Below are 27,568 nucleotides of genomic sequence, written 5' to 3'. Positions count from 1 at the left end.
AGCAACTGAGGGATGAGTTGTACCTGATTCTATCGGTCAAAAGTATAGTTGTTTATGATTGGTTTTGAATTGGAGGCTGTTCTATACTATGAAACCCACTTGGTTTGTGTTTGTTGTAAGAATGGTATAAAGTTGGACATGCTGCCATTTGGCCATGAGGTAAAGACCACAATGGAGACAAGTTTATCTTGGTAGCCACACTGAGACAGATATGTTGCCTGTTTCAATACTCCATTTAAAGGCCATGTGGTAGCAAAGTAAGCTAGACTGAAGATAAGCCAAGAGCCACCTATAGACTCTAGATGCACTGCTACTTAGGGTGTAAGGGTATTGTTTGTCAATATTCACATAATATTCTGCTTCCTTAATATTTGGGCATTTATTTCAATAATACATAATTAAAATGTGTAACTTAACCCCTGCCTGGTTCTTTACTTGGTCTAATTGCTTGAGGGTACAGATGTAGAAGGGAAAGGGGAAAGGGGCTAAAGTACATGATGACAGAGTGGTAACTGTATGTAACTTTAGACAATTTAATAAAGCCTGTCAAGGACCTTACCTGATAAAACACCTGTACTACCTTGAGCATAATCCAGTCATCCTGGTCACTCAACACGTGAAACACAGAGAGTATACAGATGTGTGTGGTCTTTGTAGATGTCATACTTACATTTCACACCTGTCATCTTACTGTCACACATGATGTTATTTTCATTTCAGTTCAGACAGACCTGTAACATTTTTTGAATGGAATCATGAAAACAGTGAATCTGGAAGTCTCTGCTCAAATGTTTCTCAGAAAGGACAAGCCACTGATGATGTTCTTGGACGGTGCTATTATCACCTTGCAATGTCAGGTGTCATGTGACCAGGGCTTTACTCAGGTGCTCCAGGATGATCCACCATTGATTCAGTTTTCCACTGTACCAGTCCTTACTAATTTCATTCCATATAAAAAAGTCTTTGTTGACAGTCACACAAATAATGTTGTAGAAAAGGACAAGTTACTACCTTTCAATCTTGTGCTGGCATATGTATTTGGCTATAGCTTTGTCGACGTGACCTACCTTTGTTGCACTGTAATCAAGGGCAATCTGTGGTCTTTTGTCTTCTCTGCTGATTTTGGTATCTTGTTTGCGCACAATACTCATTGATAGCACTTTTATTTTACTATGGGCAGTAGTATATGATAGTACTGCTTTTAGTGAATGTGATAAGAGATTACCTTTATACCATAATTTTCTGGTTTGTTTGTCATTCGCAACCTTACATGAAAGCACCCAAAAAAAACAAAGCATGTGTTCATTCACAATCACAGTGGCTCCAGGAATATAAAGAAGGGCAACTGTTTATCCCACTTATCCCTAACAGCGTTTCTCAACCTTTAAGTATTTGCGACCCAAGTTTTCATAACAGTTTTAATCATGCCCTCCCTAACATTTTTTTGAAATGTAGATGCATATTTTATTATACCTACTTAACTTGTATCAACATTTATCTAACTCTATATTTATTGTTCTCGCATTAGAATGTGATTTTAATGTGAAGTTAATTTGTTTTGGTTTCAACAGATTTTTTTTTCATATTTTTGTTTCTTGTTTTGTTTTTTTCACATTTTCTTGCTCCCCTAGGGGGGCCCACCCCACAGGTTGAGAACCACTGCCCTAACTGCAGTGTGTTTGCCATGTTTTTCACTAAGTCTAGAAAGTACATGTTTCCAATGTATTATAGCTTGAAACATGGCCCTGAAGCTTCTTGTTGTGTCACCATTTGATACAGACCAACCAGCACAAATTATGAATTAATATAGGCTTGTAAGTGGGTCTCATCAAGATTTTTCCAGTTATCATTGTACACTCATCTCCTCTCTAGGCTGGCTGGCTCAAAGATAATCTTCTCTATTAATGGTGGTATGAACTATTAAAATGCAGATCTGATGTCCTGGATATAAGAGATAGCATATGAAGTAGGAGACAATTCTAGTTTGATTGCATTTGTACCACTTAGCCTTTTTTGACTTTAATGAGGAGTGACAAACCTAAATCCACCCCCTTTTCTGAGCATGAAAGCTTCATTTCTTGGTGGCTGCGAGGAGTTTTTATTCTTCAAGGAACATATTGTCACCAGAGGAGGATGGAGCATAATTAGGATCTAACCCATCTGCAATTTGTAAGACATCCTTTGGCTCCCCAACATCACTATGCTTGCCAAAGAGCTGAAAACAAAATCAGAGGCAGTTTACAGTATCAAGGCCTCTTTTTTTTTTGAATGGGTACAGCTGATTCAGCACACAATACAGTACAGATTTTTTGGGTTATCTATGAAAACCTTTTAAGTCATTTACACCTCTCCAGTTTGTGGGAATCATCCTAGCTCTCAGGTGACCTGTTAGAATTGTCACAAATTAAGGATGATCCAGGACTGTTTCCCACATGCTCTAAAAATCTTATAATTCTTAGGCATAAGGTTCTAGAACTTTTTTTAAAGTTTGTGAATTGTATAGAAAAGGATCAGGACTGCCCAAAAAAGGAAGATGAAAAAGTGTTCAAATGATTTTAATTTTCTCAGTTTTTAACCATTTTAAGAGGCTGGAGTTAAAGCAACCCCAAATAAAATCTTTCTATATAAGTCTACCCTTTGAAAGACCAGGATTGTATTTTGAATGTTTTCTAACAAATTAAGAAAAACCATGCAGCGTAAGTTATAATGAGAGAAAAAAAAAAAAACAGAAAAATAAATAAAGCACATAGACACAGGCTAAATATTTTTTTTAGTATGACAGACACCACATTGGGTCAAATAGATCTTCCATTTAATATGATTGTTTAATGTACCCTTAAACCTTCTTGATGCCTGAGATTCCTAAAGTGATACCTACTGTGAGCTGTATAATGATCCCACTACAAAGGAACAAACATGTCTACCACTCAGGTATGGTTAATTTCTCTCTTGCATTGGATGCTCCTAGGATAGGCTCCAAATGTAAAAATGAAAAAACTGGTTCTGGAAAATGAACTTTATATCCATCTATGCACTTGCTAATCAGCTCACTTGACCATTATAGCAGCATCCAAACACGCAACAGCCAAGTATGCACACAAACAGAGATGCATATACTGTACATCTGTGACGATCCCTCACATTTTCATTCCATTGCGACTATCAGTGTTACCAAATGATTTTCCACAGAGATTAGATTAGTGGGGACAGATCATTAAAACTTAGAACAAACATTTTCTCTAGCACTAAAATTTCCCATCAAGCATTTGCACATGCAGGTAAAATGTGTATTTCTTGCTTATAAATGGGATTTTTGATCTCAGATATTTTCAAACCTAGCATCACTAACAATTGGTCAAATGCAGTATTCTAGAAAAAGGACAATAAACAGGTGCATGTTTAAATTTAGGGTACTGTGGACCAACCTACCAGCAGCAATTTGAAACTGGCTTTTGTTGATACTTCTGTCCTTCTGCAGAACGAAGCTGGAACCAATCAGATGCCTTCCTGATGTTTTTGTGTGATAGATAAAAACTGGCTCGTACTTCTCAGCTTTGACAATTGCATTATATCCGACCATATCACCGACTCAGTTTGAAGAAAGCCCCATTCCTACAAGGAACCACAGCTGTGCTTTACTATTAGTTGCAGAAATTCATCTATGTAACACTCTCCAGCAGGTCTATAGACAAACTGACCCAAGTAGGTGTCAAAAATTTCAAATTTTGACTTACCAGTATAAGATACTTGCTGCCACTGTTAAGACTCTCATATCCTTCTGTTTTTATACAAAGGGAAGACTCAGCTTTTTTGGCAATATATCTTCGAGGACTGAGCACTTCCAACAAGATTACTCCAGATTGTAGTATGGTTGTGCTTGAGTTCCAGTGATTTCTGAGTTCAGAGCCAATAACTGCTGGATTTCTGATTTCAAAACAATATCAACCTCCATGGCATTTCTGGTCCTTAATGTTGCTTATGACCTGCTGTTTCAGAAGAGCTTAGACAACACATCTTGAAATTCCCATCTATGGCTAGATTTCTCCTTGGTAGTGACCTTGCTAATGCAAGATGTTCTTATTGTTACTGTATACTTACTCTTGCCATGGTGTACGATTTGAGGATTCAAAGGTTAAACTGTCTCATATGCCACACCCCTACCTTTTAGTTTGGTTGTCCATTGCTCAGCTTGATTCCTTTTATGCCCATTTCTGTTGCATTTAATGTGTGTGATTCAATCTGCTCATTACATCATTTATCAACAGACCTGTTGATCATGTTTAATCAAGCACTTGGCTATAATCAGTGGATTAAGAAAGTGTTCATACCCTTTCACTTTATTCAAACTTTACTGTAGATTTAATTTTAAATTGATAAATTTGCCATTTTTACCCATCAATCCATACTCATTAACCCATAATGATGAAGTGAAAACAGGTTTTCAAAAAAGGTTTGACAATTTGTTAAAATTCAAGAGCTGAAATATCTAATGCATTTAAATATTCAGACCATTAATTCAGTATTTTGTAGAATCCCCTTTGGCAGCAATTACAGCATTGAGATTCATTGGGTAAATCTCTACAAGCTTTGCACACCTGGATTTGGGCAATATATCATACGTTTCATGGCAAATTCTCTCTAAAGGTATGGGGTTGAAGTCTGGATTACTCAAGGACAGTTAGAGACCTATCCTGAACCTACTCCAGCACTGTCTTGGCTCAATGCTTCAGGTCATTGTTGTGCTGAACAGTGAAATGTCGCCACAGTCTGAGGTTGCATGCATTTTGGAGCAGTTCTGACCAGTCTTCCTCTTCCTGCTGCTGAGCAGCACTCCTATAGGCATGATGTTGCCACCATGTTTCACCATAGGCATGATATTAAGCAGGTAATTAAAAATGCCTGCTATTCACTAGGCATAGGGCTTAGGGTTTTGCCCAAATAGTTAATATTTATTTTGTCTCACCAGAACCTCTTCCTTCATATGCTCAGAATCCTTTAAATGCTATTTGGCAAACTCCAAGCAGGATTTAGCTATTCTGCCATAAACACCTAATTGACAAACATCTGCCAAGATGTTCATCCTACTGAAGGTCTGTTATAATGACCACTGGGCTCTTTATTACCTTCTTATCCAAAGTCCTTCTTGTTCAGTTACTCAGTTTGCCTGGACAGCCAAATCTTGGAAAAGTTCTGGTGTTTCCAAACGTCTTCCACTTAACAAGTATTGAGGCCACTGAGCTCCTGGGAACACTCAAAAAGTTAGAAATGGTTTTATAGCCTTTCCTGGATCTATGCATAAAGACGGTTTAATCTACAGTGTGTTCCTGAGACTTCATGACTTGATTTTTGTCCTGACATGCACTGTGAATTGTGGTATCTTATATACACCAGTGTGTGCTCTTCTAAACTACGTCCAATGAATTCTGTTTGCCATAGATGGACTCCAACTAAGTTATAGACACATCTCAAGGATAATTAAAGGAAACATTAATCCACTGATCACAATTTGGAGTGCCACAGCAGAATACTTACATGAATTAGAGATTTCTTTTTTTGATTTTTAATTAATCTGCAAACCTTTCTAAATACATGTTTTCACACTGTCACTATGGGTTATTGTGTGTAGATCGATTGTCATTTATTCATTTAAAATTGAATCTACAACATAATAAAGCGTACAGAAAATGAAGTGGTCTAAATACTTTCTGAATATACAAAGTAACTGTTTATCTGAAAGTGCTCTATTAATGTATGTTATTTTCTTTAGCAAAATATAAGAATTTCTCTAATATTTAATTCTATTATCTGAGACAGTGTACTCTGGGTACATGTGGATTTTTCTGTACAAAATTATTCATGAATAAACACATTCACGATATTTCTTATGGCTACTGAACATTTTTTTTAAATTATACTGTATATATACATATTACCTTTATTGTTTTATACTAGTATGCTTTAATGCGCAAAGATAGGTTTTCCAGATTTAATACTGAACAGATGAAATCAACCAATAAGCATCAGTCACTGGCTGTTTTTACAATCCACCTTGTAACTGTCAAGCTTTTCAAGAATTAGGAAGGCATTTTATACGATAAAGATATTAACAACTCAAAGACATTGACTGACATGAATTTTAATGCGCTGTGTGCATTTAAAAGCTCATTGACAAGAATTTCGCAAAGGTATATTAAAAACAGCATTCAGGATATGCAAGTCTGTTAAAACACTACAATCTAGAATAAGCTGTACTGTATGGTAGTTATCAATATGATCAGTAAACAAAATAGAATTTTTGTTGGATGTACATCTAAACATTATTAAAATTTACTTCCCTATATATAATGGCCCATGTCTCTATTTTGTTTTTTTTTTGAGGTAGAAAGAATTTGGAAAAATTAGGAGTAATTACAAGGTTGGCAATAACACAGTTTAAACATTCTTCAGAAACACATTAAACACATATATAACAATAAATTAATGTAAACAAACAATTGATTTGAATTCTAAAATTAATAGCTGCATTTATTACAAATGAAGTTTTCAACGTAACGAAAAACTGAGTCAATAATCTGTTTCCTATTTCTAAGCAAAGAACCATGACTGCCATGACTGATCTGTGCAAATTATGTTATTACTGTGGCAACATGCTGTGCTATTTGTATTTTGTCTAATATATTTCTGTAACCAGTACAATAATGATAATGTTATTTATTTCTGTAATTTACATAGTCCCTAGTCAAGTCTGGTTACCAATTATTTGTTCTTTTTAGAGTTGCCACAGGATAACGACTAGCACAATTCTCAACCAGATACTCAGTTTTGCCAAACATTCTGTTTTATTTATGGTCACGGATGTGCCATTTCTTTACAATAGACATAGCTATGTTGTTAGTTCTTTGAATTTTTTATGCACTTGTCTTTGTGTGCCTTTTAAATAAGTTTCTTATAGATTTGTTATGAATGTTGCTTGGTCATATTTTTGTTAGTAGTTCTCCCATCCATGTTTATTGAAATTGAGCCAATGAGAAGCTTTCTGTTGACACAGGTGCACTCTATTCATTTACTTATTTGACTTCTAAAAGACATCTGGCATCATCCAGATCTATTTAGATGTATTACAGCAAAGGGATTGAACACTCCAGAAACAGTAATTTTATGTTTTATGTTAAATTTATTTAGAAGGGCCTACAGAATTGTAATCAATGGACCAAAAAAGTCCAAAGATAGTTTTTAATTGACTAGAGCACTACAGAAGGATCTGATCTTTATCTTCTTAGGGACAAAACACTCATCATTATCTAAAACTCACTTTTTTCTTTACAAGACAACATTGAACTATTCAGGAAAAAGCCAGTAAGAAACAAAAGCCAACCCCGAGGTCCTGTCAACTTACCGCATAGGTTACACTCCATACCAAGCAAAGCAGATTGTCTGCAAACTGACATTGCACATTTCTTTCTTTTTTGTGCTTGTTTATTTACTACTTGGTCTGTCAAAGAGTTGTCCACTGTCCTTCTGCAACATATAACGCCAGCAGATGAAATAGATGTGAAAGATAATTTCTGACACTCAATCAAGTATGGCTAGTAAATGGTGGTAAGGTTTTCCCCCAGCAATGCTCACAGAAGGCAGAAAAAACTGTCAGTAATTTGAAGTTTCCTCAGAAAATAAAAATATGTATATTTTTCTCTATTTGGTTGTATGTGCATTTACTTTATGTCATAGTTTAAACCACAGTTTATAATAGCTTGCTTTCTGTAAATTTGCATTCCCAAATGTTAACTATGCTTATTACTTACAACAACCTTGTCAGGTCTGCCTAGACAACATGCAATAAACTATGCAATGCTGTCACAGATTTCATCCTGCAAGAGATGGTGACCAGCTAGCACCGTGGTGCCAGACAGGGTGGCATGTGATTGTCTGCTGCTGTGCAAGAATTACTAATTTTGTTCCTTGTACTTTTTCTCTTCTTGAAATAAAAAATAAACATTTTAATGTTAACTTATATGGAATTTGCTACAGGTGAATTAATCTTTTTCTTACTGTAGTTGATTTAGCTCTGTTCAACTATACCATTTTCAATGTTACCACTCAGAAAAGAGCAAACAAGTGTAGCTAGTAACCACTCAGGGCCAGAGCCAACTCACAGTTTAACCAAAAAGTTTATGTATAGTTCAGATATACTGAAAATTGCTCACTTGTGTACTATTTCCCATCTAGGTTTGGTCAATTGTTCTTCAGGTTTTTTTTTTTTTTGGTTTTTTTTACATCTTGCTTTTAATCCATTACTGCTGACTCTCCTAAACGTCCCCCTGCATTTACTATCTTTGATTAAAAAAAGCTATAGTATCATATGTTAGCATTTCTTATCTGTGTTGCCTCTGTCTCTTAAACAAATTAAGAAATAAAATCTATTCAAGGATGTGCATGTCCCTTTCAAAAATAACCAATTTGAGTTGGTGAGCTTTCAGCCAGTAAAAATGGCAAAACAGTTCCATATTTCAAGAGATACTTCTTAAAGAGGCCTTGCTTGCATGTTAGGCTTTATATTTCTTTTCTCTACATTCTGTATAAAGTGTTCTGTGCTGATACTCTACACAAAAAATTCCTTAATAGACAGATAGTGAGACATTCCCTTGAGAGATAGTTATTACACCACTGGGATGCTAAGTATGTATATATTAGCCTTCAGAAGGAATGTGCTGGTCTGGAACTAAATCCACAGTGTAAGAAATGTAAAAGGCCACAATGCAGGAAACCAGGTATTGGACATGATGGCTTTGACTATTTTTCACAATGTATTCTTGCTGCCTGCTCAGAGTAGTGTTGCATGACACTGTCTCATAATCAATAGCTCCAAAACAGTTTACATTTGCTGATAACCTCTTCATGCAACAGGGAATAATAGTCATCAATACTCACATTAAATTTTAATATGCTGTTTGGAGAGCTAACATAACTTTACTCCTGCCCAAGATCTCTACTGTGGATATCATGCAAAGCATTCATCTTTGAATGAGTGATTAGTACAGGTGCTTAGATTCTGGAACTAGATTGGGTGAAGAGCTAAAGCCCTTCAATGAGGTATTAATGTCCAAATTTCCAATACTAAGGCACTGGCATATGCGGTTTTAAGTATATAGACAAGACCAAATAGCAGCTCCTCAAATATATGAACACCAAAAGGAGCAACCACCTCAAGCACAAATACAGTCACTCAGATATGCTCCTTTTGACATGAAACCTCATACTTTCCATACATACACACAACTAACAGATATGAGCCACAAATCTCTTAGCTGCACTTACATAAACAGGCCACTGTTTGAATGCACACTCAAGTAAATACAGAGATAAAAATACATTTACTCTTCAGAGACACAAAATAGTGCACGCTCCACCACATGCACTCCACAAAGATTAGCAGACAGACTCATATCAGCAGGCAAGTCTGTCTTGTGTGCTCTCTCATTCAATGAAGTGTGGAATGTTTTCATTACTTAATCAACGCAACCATATTGTGTTCAGCTGTGTCTGCTTCTTGATACTAGTATCCATCTTGAGCACTTCACGAATGGCCATAGTGGCGTACGTAGAAGGAGGTAAAGAGAAGTCCATACGCAAAGCCCGGAATTTGCCATCTGCTTCATAAAGGAAAGAAAAAATGGGAGTGAAAAATATGTCTTACTTTGCATTCTGGCTGACAAAAGACACCAATGATTCATATACAGATCCCATACCATTAGAAAATGTGGGTGGTGGCTTCCCTTCAAGCTTTTCCACATCTGTTTGCACCAGTGGAATCTTGGGGTCATCATATGCAATCACTTCCCTAAAAGATGACATGGTAAGATTTACAAAATTCATGCAAACATGAACAGGAAGAACTCAAGGGGCACCACTCACCAGTGGACATCCTTAGGCCGTATTAGGACCTTGCGGTAAGCTCCTGATAGTGAGTAATCCCGGATCTTATGTTTCATGTTGTCAATGTCCAGACCATCTACCTGCAGCATCTCTCCGTAGGCTGCCCCAACTGCAGAACAAAACCACAGAATAAATGTGACTACAATAGTGAGAGATGGTGTTGAATTATGCCTAAATAAATAAACTTTTCTGTTGCTGAAAAGAAGATAAAAGTAAGGAAAAATTACAGCTTAGCTATAAAACAGTGATAATTACTTTACTATTGGCATCAATATTGATATGGATACTATAAGTGGTAATGCAATAGCATTTCCAAGTCAAGAATCACATATGTCCTCTCAACATGCACACTGCCTCCAATGGGAAACTAGCAATAACACTTGCAACCTCTATCAGTATGTGGATGGAAATAGGATAATTGTGGGGGGTCTGGTTAAGTTCTGAGTAATGTAAAAAATTGTCTAGTAATATTCCGCTAATAGTTAAAGATTCCTGAAAGACCTCAGTCCGGTTGCACAGTTTCATATTTTCCTTTTCCACATATAAGTGTGCAAGAAAGCATCACTTTACTATGACTTGTGAAGTGGCAATTGTTGAAATGAAAAAAGCAATGTATTTTACTAATACTTGCATAACCAAATACATTCCAACAGATGGTGCACTACAAATTAGTATTGTTACAGATATTCCTATACTTGTTCTATCAATGTGTAAGTCGAGCATTAAGGATCATTTGGTTTTCACAATCAAGTGGATAAAACAGCTTAATACAAAACATTCATTACTGAAATATTATTAAAGTAAACTACTCTTGACACACTACATTTGGAGGTTTAGGTATTTCATAAATAAATAGAGCTCGGGAAACCTAAAATATTAAAAGTGCTATTCAACACTTCTGTTTCATATTAATCTTTTCTTACCAAATCAAGTATACTGAAAACATGAACCTTTTGATATATGTCAACGGCAGAAATATCATGCACACATTCACCAGCATGGTGGGTATTGGATCACACACTCAATACTTTCTCTTTTAACAGACATTTCATTTAGTTGTTAATCCAATGCTGTGGCTCAAGGGGCATAGCTTGCAAAAATCTTTGTTGGCTGAAGAGTAGATATTTTTTCTTACTCCAAAGCTAAAAGTTGACCAAAATATTTATAATTTCAGTTTCTCTACATATCAGTCCTAGGAAAATATTTGTGTTGCCTTTAAATGTACAAAAGTAGTAGCAACCACCACCCAATCCTTTATTAATATACATCTTTAATTATACTACAACGCACTTAAATATTTAATTAATACAAACTCAACTATAGTATTTTGTCTCTCATTTTTTCTCCCACCATCTTCAAACTATAACACCATCTAAAGACAAAATTAATTTTAGAAAAACTGGCTAAAGTTACACTGTATTTTTGAGTTTGATAGTGCATTCTTCGAGTTAGCAAGTGAAGCTACCACTTATTCTTCCGTTTATAGCAAAATAAAGTATTGAAAATATGCATGAAAGAGTTATGTTTAATCAGTTTAAAAAATAAAAATAGATTGGCTGAGAAAGTTTAAGTATAATGATGAATGCTTGAAGATTGCATACCTATCCAAAAAAGTCCACATCTTTATTGTTTTTGTAGCAATATAATGTATGCCCGACTAGTATTGCCATAAACCTATTGATATAACAATAAGTAATTGAAATTTTTGAATGATACAACATTTGTTTTCCATAGTATTGATTATATCCAAATCAGATGTGCTTTCATTCTCATCCATTCTTTTAGTAGCAAGATTAGACCCACCAACTACCACAAACACACACTATTTTACACATAGATAAATTAGCGATAAATAAAATGCTCCAATGAGATTTTATCAAGCCAGAAATATGTAAAACTGATGTAAACAGTAGTAAAACAGCATTAATAATAAGAATTTATTTCTTGACACTCAAGAACTCTGTACAAAGAAATTTAAGATAAAACATTAAAAAAATTGTTCTCATTCTCTTCCTATACATGGTTCACTGCTATCAGACATTTACTTGGGTAGTTTTCTCAATCTATTACTGTTTGGGTGTTGAGTAGAATTTGAAAAATTTTGGAAAATATCTGAGAAGCATTGTTTTTGGCACAATAGGAAGCATACCTTTGCTGCAGAGCGACACTTTAAACACCATATTAATTAGGAAGAAGAATGTGTAGTTTAGCTAGGTCCAGTGGGGCAGAGTAGTTTTTCATCATCCTCAAGAGAGAAGTAAAAATGCTATTATGATGTTACACATAATTTGAAAATAAACTGGTCAAATTCTAGTATTTATACATATGTTCTGACACACTTCAAAAACACCTCTGGCCAATCATGAAAACTACCATCAGGTTACTTAGAAGGCATGGCAGACCAAATTGCTAAAACCTACTGAAACTTCGATTGCAACCAGGTTCTATAGTCAGACAAAACGAAAACATTTGGCAACAAACATTGAAGGTAGATTTGTAAATAGAAGAATGGCAATAGCAAAAAGATCCTTATTCCTACTGTCAAGTATGGTGGAAATTCTGTGATATTATGTACCTTATACTCATTTAAGGGCCCTGAGAACCTTGTTTGGGTACATGACGTCATTGACTCCATTAAATACAAGGAGATTTTAAATTTAAATCTGGCTCCCTCTGCCAACAAACTAGAACTGGGTCATCTCTGAATCTTACAGCAGGGCAATGATTCAAAACATAAGTCCAAGTGAATACAAAAATGGTAAACATAAAATCAAGCTTCTGTCATGTTCATCTCAGTCCCTGGACCTAAACCCCATTGAAACCCTGTAAGGTGAGCTAAACAGCAGAGTCCACAAGAGAGGACCTAGGACCCTGAGTGATATGGAGTCATTCTGTAAGAAGAATAGTCTCACATTTCCTACTCTGTATTCTTCAACTTTTTCAAGGTGTTACAGGAGAAGACCTTGTGTTACTTTATTGGTAAAGGGAGGGTGTACAGAGTATTAAATGCAGGAATGCCACTAATCGTGGCACATGTGGTTTGGTAAAAATATTTCTGGATGAGAATTTTTTTCTCAGAATAAATTTGCTTCAGTTAAAGGTCAGATTTCTCTCATTTCTTTTCAGTATTAGATAAAGATAATTCACCAAAAGGTGATTTTTTTTATAATTCTTTTTACTATTTTTTACAAGGTCTGTTTTAATAGTGGAGGGCACAGCAGGTATGCTTTTATTGATTTCTTCCATGCATTGGTGCCAAGCAGCTTGGTTATCATTAAACATTTTTCCCCATTAAATGATGAACTTAAAGTGCCAAAAAAAGGACAAAGAAATGATTACTCAGAATTGAAATTTGTTTGTAGAGATACTAGATTATGTGCAAGTCTAGGTTCACAGTCTTAGTTCAAGGTGTAATCGATACTGGGGTCAGAAGTGGCCATGTTGACGCTGTAGCTGCTGGTTTGTATGGCATTATTAAACATGGGTCAAACGCGTGCTGAAAGAAATATCTCAATCAAAAAGTTTGTTTTAAAAGTTTTACTGAAAATTGAAAGCAAATAGTCCACACAAGAATAAAGAAAAAAGGTAGTTACACATTAAAAGGCCAAAAATTGGAAAAAGATGCATCTTCTCTAAACGTAGCTTTTCTTGTCAAACTTTAGTTGTTTCTATACTTAAAAGATGATTTACTTCATCCTCAGTACACTCTAAATGTACAGCATTTCACATTCAATAGAGCATGTTATCTTTCATGCTACTGGGCACTTAAGGTACTGTTTAAAACTATGTGCCCTCCATAACTACTGTATGTGTTACATACCAAAAATAAGGTCTTCTGAAGATACTTAAATATAAAGATATGTTGTGTGTTTAATGTCTTGCCACATGCATGATTTCAACACATTATTTTCTCTGAGAAAATTTCAAATGCTACCTTTTTTTTTTTTTTAAACCACTCCTTGATACACTAATATGATTGAGTTAGACAGTTCTTTATCTACTAAAGAAAAAGGTTTATATTCATTTCTGCTGAAAATTAAAAGAAAATCAGTCATTCTCAAACCAGCTCAAACCAATTAAAAACAGTCCTTGGGGGGCACAACTTGTTCTGGCACTAGTGAGGGCAAGACAGAAAACATCCTCAAAGCGCTCACTCATACTAGCACTCTCCAAGGGGTCAATTTAGAATAACAGTCAATCTAACCTGCATATCTACAGAGATGTCAAAAAAAAAACAAAAAAAAAAAAACTGAAATATCCACACTTGCCCAGGGAAACAGTGCAACCATCATATGGACAAGTCACATCCAGGAAACTAGATCCATGAAGCAGCAGCATACTTGCAGTAGTTACAAAGGGCAGATATAAAACGGATACTTTAATAAATATTTGCATATTACTTTTAGTGAACACTCATGTCTAATGACACTTTTTCAACAAAAACAAAGTTGTACACATTGCGCATCTGTTGTTTTCCTGAGGCATGATTTTACTGATCAGCTTGAAACGTTTTTGAAGTGTAATATTCAGAGGACTCTGAAGACACTTTCTTTTCCATTCTAATACAGAGTCTAGAGGGATGGCTGATTCTTTAGAATGCAACCTGTTTACACAGAAACAGGATACTTACTAACTTCGAGTTGTCTGCTTCTTCATATCTTTGAAAATGTCTGTTCTGAATTCTACAACTTTAAATAAAATCCAGTTTTACAAATATTTGATGTTCTAGCAGTAGTACTCTTTACAACCCATAAGTGTCTAAGGTTGCAGTTCAGCCAGCAATTCTTAACTCAGCAGGTCAGCTCATGTTGTGTATTTAATAAATAATTTTTGCAGTGTGCAATTCGAAATTATTTAAATTGTTTTAGGTATGGGTCAAATTCTTTTGTAAACTGGAACCGTGTGGGAATGTAATGCAAGGTTAATTTGAGACATCTCAAAATGTATTTGACATATCTTGAAATGGACAGGCAGCTATTTTGAGATATCTGAAAATTGAGATATCCTAAAATGCATTTGAGATGTCTCAAAATGTAAATGAAAACATTTTGAGATATCTGGATATTAATTTCAAATACCTTAAAGTACACGTCACATTTTAAAAATCTAAAAATTACCTTGAGATTTCTCTAAATGTTAATTTGACCTGCCCTAAATATGGCCTCTCAAGGAATCAAGTCTATTTTCATTTTTCAGGTTAATTTTTAAAACTGTATTGGTCCTTTTCTCTTTTATACATTGAAATTTGAAAAAAAACAAAACACCAAAAACAAGCAGGGAAACAGAAACTGAAAAAACAGCAATGCACACTATATGGCCTCACAACATCCTTTAGGAGTGGTTACATAAAACTATAAAAAGTTTGCCCAATGCATTTATTTCTATCCAGTGGTCCATGCAAAGACTCACCTTTATGGGTTGGATACATGACATCAAAGCCTGGTAGTGGCATAACTATGTCATGAATAGAGTACTGGTTAGCCTCAGATGCAGAGATTGGCACTGCTGTTGCTGTAAGAGGAAAATGCAAAGAGAGACACATAGAAACAAAGTAGTAAAATACTATTTAAAAAGCCTCAGAAATTCAAAACAAAAATGTCTTCTGAATTTCAAACATTTAAGTGGAGTGTGCTTTAGGCTAAGAGTAATGAAAATTAACAAAACCTATAGGCATGACAGGCTTTACCAGTAGTACTAAAAGAAAATGGAAAACATGATTTATAAAACTTTTGTAAGCATATTTCAGCAAACCTTTCAGATACAGTCATTTGAAAAACTTTGGGAACCCCTCTTAATTCTTTGGATTTGTGTTTATCATTGGCTGAGCTTTCAAAGTAGCAACTATATGACATGCCTTATGGAAACAGTAGTATTTCAGCAGTGACATTAAGTTTATTGGATTAACAGAAAATATGCACTATACATCATAACAAAATTATGAGACTAGGCAAAAATGGCATGCTTGAGTTCCAAGGCAAAAACCATTGCTGACCAAAAAGAACATAAAGGTTCTCACTTTTGCCAAAAAACATCTTGATGATCCCCAAGACTTTTGGGAAAATATTCTGTGGAGTGCTGAAACAAAAAAAACTTTTTGGAAGGTGTGCAACCAGTTACATCTGGCATAAAAAAACACAGCCTTTCAGAAAAAGAACATCAATGCCAACTGTCAAACATGGTGGTGGTAGTGTCTAGGGCTGCTTTGGGACTTGGCCGACTTGCTGTGATTGACGGAACCATGAATTCTGCCATCTCAAGCTGAAGCCATGACCTCAAGCTGAAGCACACTTGGGTTCTACAGCAGGACAATGATCCAAAACACACCGGCAACTGCACCTCTGAATGGCTTAAAAAAAACAAAATGAATGTTTTGCAGTGGCCTAATCGAAGTCCGGACTTTAATCCAATTGAGATAGTGTGGCATGACCTTAAAAAAGCGGTTCACGCTCGGAAACCCTCCAATGTGGCTGAATTAAAACAATTCTGCAAATAGGCGTGGGCCAAAATTCCTCCACAGAGATGTGAAAGACTCATTGCCAGTTATCACAAACACTTGATTGCAGTTGTTGCTGCTAAGGGTTACACAACCAGTTATTAGGTTTAGGGGCAATTACTTTTTCACAAATAGGGTGTAGGTTTGGATAGTTTTTTTTCCTTAACAAATAAAATCATCACTTAAGAACTGAATTTTGTGTTTACTTGGGTTATCTCTGTCTAATAATTAAATTTGTTTGATGATCTGAAACATTTAAGTCTGACAAACTTGCAAAAAAATACAAAATCAGGAAAGGGGCAAATACTTTTTCACAGCACTGTACTTGAAATGGATCCAACACAAAGATCAACTCTAAATCTATAAGCCACTGCCATCAGAAGTAACTTACAAAATTATATCTCACGCTGGTTGATAGGCAAAAGACAAATATATGTAAGAGGTGAGTGATCCATAAGAGACAAAATTATTAGTGGAAACCCCAAGACCCCTGTTTTCAAATTATTATTGTTTCAAATTTATATTAATGACATGAGGTCTACTATTAAGAGTACTGTGTGCAGTTTTACTCACCACATTTTAAAAAAGACACACTGTACTAGACGAGCATAGAGAAGACCAATCAAGTTCAATCCTTTAATAGGAGACACATCATACTCTGATCAGCTAAGGAAATTTAACTAGTGTAGCCTTAAACAGAAACATCTACATGGGGAACGAAAACAAAACAGAATTGTTTTTGTTTAATAGGGACTAATGCAATGGGTGGCACTGGTGAAATTTCAGGAGAATTGCACTTCAGATAAAATTAAGAAGGTACCTCTTGATATAAAATGTAGAAAACTTGATTTTTCAAATCTGAATCACAGGCTGCGACAACAAAGCTATTACCAAACCAAAAACCCTTGACTGACAGAATGTTTTTCCTTGAATATACCCTTTCTAATGTTTTTAAACAAAGGCAGTCTCATTAGCAGGTCACTATGTAGTCTCTTACCTCCATGCAGCACCAAATCCCCTTCTACAGCTTTCAAACCAAACTCCTCTATCCTGCGGCTAACCATGTTGTTCCATACATAGCTCTGATAGCTGTGGATGTACATTAAGCGATTATTTCTGGGAATCTGGAAACGAAGAACAACAATTTTGCACCAATTATTAGACAAACAAATGGGGAATTATAATGTATACTGAAAAACCTGGATTCTGTAGACCAAGCATTCCGGTTTAGAAATGGATAATGACATTAACACTCTAGGAGTCATGAGCTTAACAGTGAGTAGATTCAGACGAGCAGATAATTATAATAAACACTCATAATTTTAAAAATGATGACAACAAATGGCAGCCTGGCCTGGATGTACTCACTGTGCTAAAAGCAGTCACAATATTGTTCTTGCCATACTTGGCAAGTCCTCGCAGAAGCTGGCCTTCAACGCATCTCTTGACTGGAAGCTTTTTGAGAGCGGCCTCAGGGTCCTGGGAGTTAGCCCACTCCTCCCGGCAGCGCACTAGGTATCCTTTTTCAGCTGAAGAGACAAAAAGAAAAGGTTATGCCTCCTTGACAGGAAACTATTGCCATAATGAGGGATTTCTAACGAGTCAAGCAAAGCCTCAGCTATTGAACATGCAAGTGATACAGGCAAGCAGAACTTCAACAATTGAACATGTAAGTGATACAGGCACTTTTGTAAAGTACATACAATTCTTAATTAACAACTCAAAAGTGTGGCAATCACTGGCCACATGCAGCAAGACATAAATGATCTTGGCACACCTCAAAGCAATATAATCCAGATATAACTTCAAAGTAGACCAAAAAAAAAAAAAACCACCAACAAGTCAATTTCACAGAAAAACTATCTTTTCAACTCCCTCAAAGAAAATCTTTATTAACACCATTCTCCAATTATCATCCTACCTACCTCCAGGTCGGGGCTTTAAGATTAAATCCATTACTTCTTTCCAATTGTTCTGCAGGATGGCTCTGACATGGGAAACAAATTAGAGGACAATGAAGTTTTGCCATTTACTATCCTGAAACCTCATCCAAAGCAAGCAAAACACCTCTCCCTAATTTTAGGTAGGTTATGAAGCTTAAATAGAAGCTAGAATGCAGGAGATCTTATACCTTGTACATGTCTTTCTTATCACTTACATTGTGTTTTGCTTTCCTGTTAATCTATATAAAATGATGGGGCATCTGAATGAAAAAACTGTATGTAATACAAAGCTCTGAAGAAAATTCCAAATAACATCCATGGGCACAAGCAAATGTGATCTCCTGAGATCCACAATAATATTTACTGCTATTTAAAATATTACAAAAGATTTTTCCCAATTAAAACTTATTATATAAAAGTTCTGAAGTATATCTTTAACACCAAACTTACCTACCCACCTCATAGGTGGGAACTGCTGTGGTCCCAAAGCGCTGCATGCCATAATAATTGATGAACCCTACATCTCGCAAGGAAGTCAGCGCCTTATGTACCTGCTCATCTGTTCCAGAAATATTCCTGGGAAAAAAAAGTCAAGAAAAAAATACAAATGTTCTGGAGAATCCAGCTTTGCTAAAGGACTGGCAGGCTATGCATGGGTTAAATATTAATGTTTAGAAAAGTGAAGGGCCCTTGTTACCCTAATGTTTTTGTTTATTTTTAGTTTCATTTGCAGTGTCAAGTCTTAAAACTAGGCTTTTGTTTGTCACCAAGAAACTGACTCCAGTTCTTTTACCAATTTAAATTTACCAAGGTAGGAGTAATATTTTGAGGAACTTCTTAACTAGGTTCATTGGTTGAGCTTGGGGCTGGGTCCAAAGGTTGCCACAGTGTTTAAAAAAATGGGCCACAGGCTGAATGAGATCTACCCAGAAATGCTAGAGCGGCTCACGTGAACTGACACAGTGCACAGACAAAAAGCAACAGTTCCAAAGAGTGCTGAACAAACACCGAATTACACAACTGCGGAAACAAAGCACGGTGTGAACCGTAAGTTTAAATTAAGTTTATAGACACACTCCCGCTGCCGTTTGTCATGCCTACGACGAGTATGGTATTCGCAAGATACAAGTTTAATAAGAAGACACGAGGTATAAACGAGACTTTGGATCACTTTGTTGCGGAGTTAAAATTGCTGTAGCAAGAAATTTGAAGTGCCAGGTCTTAGCTAACATTAAATAAAGTCGTGGACATCGTGAGATCGCACGAGCACAGCTAAGAAGCTTTGATGCATGTACTCCGAGCGGCTTGCGTCAACTGACTTTGCAAGACAGGAAAAGATTAAATTAAGTTCATACACACGCTACCGCTAAATATTCACAGGCAATTTCCACAACTTACTACCGGGAATGCCTGTTAAACATCTTACATTCACGAGTTCCGATTTGGGTGGTGAACACTTCGATGAATGAAACCTGTTACAATGGTTGACAAACACGGAATAAACTTGAACACAACACATCCTCCAAATACGAACCTGATTGAAAGAAATAATGCTAATCAAATCCTTGATGACAGCAACACTCATAACAGTCACAAGACTATTATATTGACAATCATGTTACGTTATTTTTAAAATGTTTCCTTTTCTTAGCACAAGAACAGCTGAGAAGCTTCGATGCATGTACTCCATACCGCGTTAAAAAAAAAAAAACATTTAATCACACTTTGCATTCCAAGCAAAGGGTAACTTTTGTCAATGCATGATTTCCTGGTACATCGATTACATTGATGCACACATCAGAGCTACAAAAATGTAAGAGTCAAAAGAAAGCATGTTTCTAAGGCTGATTGGAGGGAAATTTCATTTCAAAAGACTACCCGACGAAAGCCTTGATAAAAGCGTGGTTTTGAGCACCATGTCCAAATACGAACCTGATTGAAAGAAATAATAATAATGAAACCCTTGATGACAGCAACAGTCATACCAGTCACAAGACTATTATATTGACAATCATGTTACGTTATTTTTAAAATGTTTCCTTTTCTTAGCACAAGCACAGCTGAGAAGATTCGATGTATGTACTCCATAAAGCGTTAAAAAAATAACGCATTTAATCACACTCTGCATTCCAAACAAAGGGTAACTTTTGTCAATGCATGATTTCCTGGTACATCGATTACACTGATGCACACATCAGAGCTACAACAATGTAAGAGTCGGAAGAAAGCGCGTTGCTAGCACTGATCGGAGGCAAATTTCATTTCAAAAGACTACCCGACGAAAGCCTTGATAAAAGCGTGGTTTGGTGCAAACTGTGCAAAAATGAGTTTGCATACCACGAGGCACTTCAACCTTACGGTTCCATCTAAATACAAAACATGTTACAGCGAGCACAGAAACTGTGTATGCTGTTAGCACTAGCAGTACGGGTTTGAGTACCAACAAAAGGTGTCGGCAGCCCAAACCTCATGAAATGACTGGCTTCAGGACCAAAATGAGTAAGTCAACATAGGTCAAACTTACAAATTCTCTCGCAAAATACATTGCTTTGGACTGTAGACCACTAACAGTGGTGGAAGATAGGGGGTTAGAAAATGTGCTACAGTTAGCGTATTTCAAGTGAAATTCAACAGCTTTATGACATTGAAAAGCAAGCAAAATTAGATGCATTACAGAAAGCTGACTTTGAGGCACTTACAGGGGATCATTGGACTTCCGTGACCGTTAGTAATTCTAATTACATCTAATTACAAAATGTTCAATGATCACACTGTTTTAGCCTAAAGTACAAAATAATTTTGGCTAAGGATACTCACAGTTTAAAGATGAGGCTGGTCAAATTACCTTTTATGTTTCTGCCTTATTTTTTTTAAGAAGAAAAACTGCACTTTAATGTTGACATTTTTGTTATTATTATTTAAAGACAATACAATTCTGAAAATGTACTTAACTTACTTAAAATACCACTGTTCTTTTAAGTCTGCCCAATTTTAGCCAGGGATCATATTTTTGTTTCTGTTTTGAAATTAAATGCAGTTTAAATGCATTTTTTTTTTCAGAAATTAAAACAGCTTGAGTTTACAATATTCCTGTCCATGTCTATTATTTGATTCTGTTGGCCACTAAATCCCTTTTAAATTAAAAAAACAACATTTGCGATTTGGGGCAAATTTTCATGTATGCTTACATTCGATTAATGAAGATTAATTAATTACACAGACACTAATTCATTTGATTAATTTTTTTAATCGAGTCCCACCCCTAATATATATATATATATATATATATATATATATATATATATATATATATATATATATATGTGTGTGTGTGTGTGACTATATATATGTAGATATGTATATGCATATATATGTATATATATTTGTGTGTGTCTATATATGTGTATATATATATATATATATATATATGTATGTGTGTATATCTCTCTCATATATATATATATATATATATATATATATATATATATATATATATATATATATATATATATGCCAGCAACACTCAAGACAATGACAACACAATTACACTGTCAATCATGTTACGTTATTATTAAAATGTTTCCTTTTTTTTTTTCATTACTTCTTTAACACAATACTTCTCCGCTGCGAAGCGCGGGTATTTTGCTAGTATGTATATATATATATATATATATATATATATATATATATATATGTGGATGTATGTGTGTATATATATATATATATATATATATATATATATATATATATCTATACTAATAAAAGGCAAAGCCCTCACTCACTCACTCACTCATCACTAATTCTCCAACTTCCCGTGTGGGTGGAAGGCTGAAATATGGCAGGTTCATTCCTTACAGCTTCCTTACAAAAGTTGGGCAGGTTTTATATCGAAATTCTACGCGTAATGGTCATAACTGGAAGCAGTTTTTCTCCATTTACTGTAATGGAGATGAGCTTCAACGCCGTGGGGACGGAGTTTCGTGTGACATCATCACGCCTCCCACGTAATCACGCAGTACATAGAAAACCAGGAAGACCTCAAAAAAGCGCTGAAGAAAACATGCATTATATAATTGAGAAGGCAGCGAAACAATAAGAAGCGGCGAAAGTAACATATACAACCATATTCATGAGTTCTGCTACTTCGGAAACAAAGCACGATGTAAACCTACATTTTAAATTAAGTTCATAGACAGGCTGCCGCTGGCGTTTGTAATTTAGTGCCCACCCATATAAGGCCGTCCATCAGCGGCAATCCAATAGCAAACTGCCACGGGTAAATATTCACGGGTGAAGGACTGTGCTTATGGAGAGGAAGATGAGATGGTCAGGGTGGTGTTTGACACAAACTCAGCGAAACTGTGAGAGAAAGTTTTAAGTGCCAGGACTAAGGTAACATTAAATACAGCCATGGACATAGCACGAGATGGCACCAGCACAGCTGGGAACCTTCGATGCATGTACACAGAATGGCTCACGTGAACTGACGCAGTGAACAGATAAAAAGCAACAGTTCCAAAGAGCGCTGAACAAAAACCGAATTACACAATTGAAAAGGCAGCAAAAATATGAAGCGTCTGATAAGCATATTCATAAATCCAGCTACTGCGGAAACAAAGCACACGGTGGAAAAAGTCAATGTCCCGCTAAAGGAAGACAGTGTAAAAACCTGTGCATGCAGTGTGTCAGGTCTCAGATAAAGAAGAAGACGAGCTGTTTATTGATGCAGTAAGAAACGAATCGATGAATGAAACATGTCATCTTTACAACGATTGACAAACACGGAATGTAACTTGAACACAACACATCCTACAAATACGAACCTGATTGAAAGAAATAATGATAATCAAATCCTTGATGACAGCTACACTCAGTAACACTCACAAAACAAATACTGTATATTGACAGTCATGTTACGTTATTTTTAAAATGTTCCCTTTTCTTTTTCTACCTTTTTTAACACACTACTTTTCCGCTGCGATACGCGGGTATATATATATGTATATATATATATACCGATCTACATACTCGAATAATGGATACTTTATTCGCCATCAATGATTGTTTTGGTAAAGCCATACTCAGTGTATTCATTAGATGAACGGTAAAAAAGTAAGAGCGAGGGGAGGATGACTCATTGAGGCATGCAGGCTGTAGTCTGCGTCAACTCTATCTGAATTGCGCGATCACATTCGAAAAATATATCTTTTCAAGTTCTATTTAGTCCATATGTGTCAAACTCAAGGGCCGCGGGCCACATCCGGCCCGGCGTGTAATTATATCTGGCCCGCAAGATCATTTTATATACTGTATTATTGTTATTAATGGCCCGGGTATATGAAGCGCTGGTAACACAAACTACAGATCCCATAATGCAGCGCTTCAGCTGCCTTGCAACACTTACGCGTTAATCAAGTCTACCTTATGATGCTGCAAGTTATTGCGAAGCTAGAGTTATTGCACACTGAGTTTGCACGGCGCTTTGGTGACTTTGAAGAACAAAAAAAGTCCGTCTACATGCGGCTCGAACCTTGTGCATGTTTGGTAGCACATATCTGTGTGAGAAGCTCTTCTCAGTGATAAAGACTAACAAAACAGCACACAGGAGTCGCCTCACTGATGAGCACCTGCAATCCATCCTGAGAATCTCCACAACACAGAACCTCACACCAAACAGAAACGAACTTGTGGCCAAAAAAAGATGCCAGGCGTCCAGCTCTAAAATGACATATGAGCAAAGACAACTGAATGATTTGATTTGTTATTGCACGTAAGAGCGGAGTCAACCGTTTTAACAAACAGCGTATTGCACTGATCTGAAATAGCTGTATGTGTATATATGTAGATATGTATGTATATGTATATATATGTTTATATATGTGTGTGTGTATGTATGTATATATATATATATATATATATATATATATGTATATGTGTGTATATATGTGTATGTATGTATGTGTGTGTATATATGTAGATATATATATGTATGTATATATGTGTATATGTATAGATATGTATATATATATATATATATATATATATATATATATATATATATATATATATATATATGACAACACCACTCATCACTCACAACAGTGACAAAACAATTACATTGACAATCAGGTTACGTTATTTTCAAAATGTTTCCTTTTCTTTTTCATTACTTCTTTAACACACTACTTCTCTGCTGCAAATTCTTGGTGTGGCAGAAGTGCCAGGCTCCCGGGATAAATAGGCACTGGGGTGCCGCCTGGCGGTGGCCACGGGTCCCTACAGGGCTGGGCTTCCAAGCCCCCTACCTGAGGCCACGTATCTAACCAAGACAGAGGCCCTCTCTCGGTCTGGAGGAGGCACACGCCCTCCTCCGGTCTTCCAAGGCGTCCCGGCCGGGCTCCATCCCCGGCCAAAGACCACACGGGGTAAACTGGCATCGGGCGCGCCTGGCGGCGCCACGGGTCCCTACAGGGCTGGGCTTCCAAGCTCTGTACCCGTGGTCTCCAATACAACCAGGACGGACGTCCCCTCTCGGTCTGGAGGAGGCACAAGCCCTCCTCTCCTCCTCCTGGGCGTCCCGGCCGGGGACCACAATATCTATACATATACACACACACATATACATATACATATACATACACACAAATACATATATATATATATATATATATACATACATACACACACACACACATATATATATATATATACATATTATATATATATATATATATATATATATATATATATATATACACATACATACATACACACACACACATATATAAACATATATATACATATACATACATATCTACATATATACACACACAGCTATTTTGTATCAGTGCAATACGCTGCTTGTTAAAATGGATAACTCCCGCTCTTACGTGCAAGTCTGCGTGGATATTATGAACTATCGTATTTGTTCAAGTTCTATTTAAATTTTAAATAGAAGGAATTTTTATTTAGTCGACAGAAATATCTTTGGTAGGAATGGTAAAACAGACAGGAATATTATTCCTGAATAAATCAACTCAAACCTTAAACAACTTATAATATTTTGCTCTCCATAAAAATATATCCTGTCTAAATTATACAAGTTAGAAATAAAGTAAACGTTAAAAGAACAAACATTCAAATTTCTTTACTCTTATGTAATTTTATATAAAAAATAAACTTAGATTTTAAATATCCCAAAAGATTTTGCTCTCCATAAAAATATATCCTGTCAAAATGATACAAATTCAAATATGAACATGCTGCATAACAAAACCTAGAAATATAAATAAAATGTGTTCCTTTCAGCAATAACAAATCAAATCATTCAGTTGTCTTTGCTCATATGTCATTTTAGAGCTGGACGCCTGGCATCTTTTTTGGCAACAAGTTTGTTTATGTTTGGTGTGAGGTTCTGTGTTGTGGAGATTCTCAGGATGGATTGCAGGTGCTCATCAGTGAGGCGACTCCTGTGTGCTGTTTTGTTAGTCTTTATCACTGAGAAGAGCTTCTCACACAGATATGTGCTACCAAACATGCACAAGGTTAGAGCCGCATGTAGACTGACATTTTTTGTTCTTTAAAGACACCAAAGCGCCATGCAAACTCAGTGCGCTCAGTTTATCAGCAAAGTGCGTATTTTGGGAACACCGTAGTGACGACTTGGTTCAACATTACTTGGCAACAGGGAAAGTGGGGCAAGTTGCACTGGTGCATTTGTGTGTCCCATAAAAGCAGCTTCACTTGAAATCACTTTGTGTTTGTGCACGGGAAAAAACGTCCGCTGAAGTGTCAGATTCTTATTTAATTCTTCTGCTTTCTGTATCTTCCGCATTGCATTCAGGTCTTTTAGGTTACCCTGATGTTTTGTTTCATAGTGCTGTCTTAGATTAAATTCTGTAATTACAGCCACATTAGCTCCACAAATGAGACACACGGGTTCAGTAAACATATACTGAGCCTCCCATTGGTTTTTAAAGGCTCTATTTTCAGAATCAACTTTTCTCTTCAGCATCTTGAGAGCTAGCTTCGCAATAACTTGCAGCATCATAAGCTAGACTTGATTAACGCGGTAAGTGTTCGGCAAGGCAGCTGAAGCGCTGCATTATGGGATCTGTAGTTTATTGTGTTACCAGCGCTTCATATACCCGGGCCATTAATAACAATAATACAGTATATAAAATGATGTCGGCCCTTGAGTTTGACACATATGGACTAAATAGAACTTGAAAAGATATATTTTTTCAAATGTGATCGCGCAATTCAGATAGAGTTGACGCAAGACTACAGCCTGCATGCCTCAATGAGTCATCCTCCTCGCTCTTACTTTTTACCGTTCATCTAATGAATACACCGAGTATGGCTTTACCAAAACAATCATTGATGGCGAATAAAGTATCCATTATTCGAGTATGTAGATCGGTATATATATACATACATATATATATACCCGCGTATCGCAGCGGAGAAGTAGTGTGTTAAAAAAGCTAGAAAAAGAAAAGGGAACATTTTAAAAATAACGTAACATGACTGTCAATATACAGTATTTGTTTTGTGAGTGTTACTGAGTGTTGCTGTCATCAAGGATTTGATTATCATTATTTCTTTCAATCAGGTTCGTATTTGTAGGATGTGTTGTGTTCAAGTTACATTCCGTGTTTGTCAATCGTTGTAAAGATGACAGGTTTCATTCATCGATTCGTTTCTTACTGCATCAATAAACAGCTCGTCTTCTTCTTTATCTGAGACCTGACACACTGCATGCACGGGTTTTTTTTACACTGTCTTCCTTTAGTGGGACATTGACTTTTTCCACGCGGTGCTTTGTTTCCGCAGTAGCTGGATTTATGAATATGCTTATCAGACGCTTCATATTTTTTGCTGCCTTTTCAATTGTGTAATTCGGTTTTGTTCAGCGCTCTTTGGAACTGTTGCTTTTATCTGTGCACTGCGCCAGTTCACGTGAGCCACTCGTGTACATGCATCGAAGGTTCCCAGCTGTGCTGGTGCCATCTCGCTATGTCCATGGCTGTATTTAATGTTACCTTAGTCCTGGCACTTAAAACTTTCTCTCGCAGTTTCGCTGAGTTTGTACCAAACACCACCCTGACCATCTCATCTTCCTCTCCATAAGCACAGTCCTTCACCCGTGAATATTTACCCGTGGCAGTTTGCTATTGGATTGCCGCTGACGGACGGC

At 36.2% G+C, this 27,568-nt stretch overlaps 1 protein-coding gene across 5 annotated transcripts in view; it reads right to left on the bottom strand.

Moving 5' to 3' along the window:
- Positions 1 to 6,120: 6,120 nt before the first annotated feature.
- The window catches only part of pus7 (pseudouridine synthase 7), an 83,853-nt gene continuing 62,405 nt past the window's right edge, over positions 6,121 to 27,568 (bottom strand). For 3 of the 5 annotated variants that reach the window (XM_039769881.1, XM_039769877.1, XM_039769879.1), the window contains 8 exons: positions 18,820 to 18,945; positions 18,352 to 18,413; positions 17,795 to 17,955; positions 17,424 to 17,550; positions 15,343 to 15,444; positions 9,913 to 10,042; positions 9,747 to 9,838; positions 6,121 to 9,650 (listed from right to left, as the gene is read on the bottom strand). In XM_039769881.1, coding sequence (XP_039625815.1) covers positions 9,511 to 9,650; positions 9,747 to 9,838; positions 9,913 to 10,042; positions 15,343 to 15,444; positions 17,424 to 17,550; positions 17,795 to 17,955; positions 18,352 to 18,413; positions 18,820 to 18,945 — 940 coding nt within the window. In that variant the 3' untranslated portion in view covers positions 6,121 to 9,510. The remainder of the gene's footprint in view (positions 9,651 to 9,746; positions 9,839 to 9,912; positions 10,043 to 15,342; positions 15,445 to 17,423; positions 17,551 to 17,794; positions 17,956 to 18,351; positions 18,414 to 18,819; positions 18,946 to 27,568) is intronic. The other 2 variants (XM_039769878.1, XM_039769880.1) reach the window with 1 other exon arrangement.

The sequence above is a fragment of the Polypterus senegalus genome, chromosome 11 (genome assembly GCF_016835505.1).
Source record: "Polypterus senegalus isolate Bchr_013 chromosome 11, ASM1683550v1, whole genome shotgun sequence".
Lineage (NCBI taxonomy): Eukaryota > Metazoa > Chordata > Cladistia > Polypteriformes > Polypteridae > Polypterus > Polypterus senegalus.
Note: the sequence above shows the minus strand (reverse complement) of the source record. Positions and strands in the feature narration are given on the sequence as shown.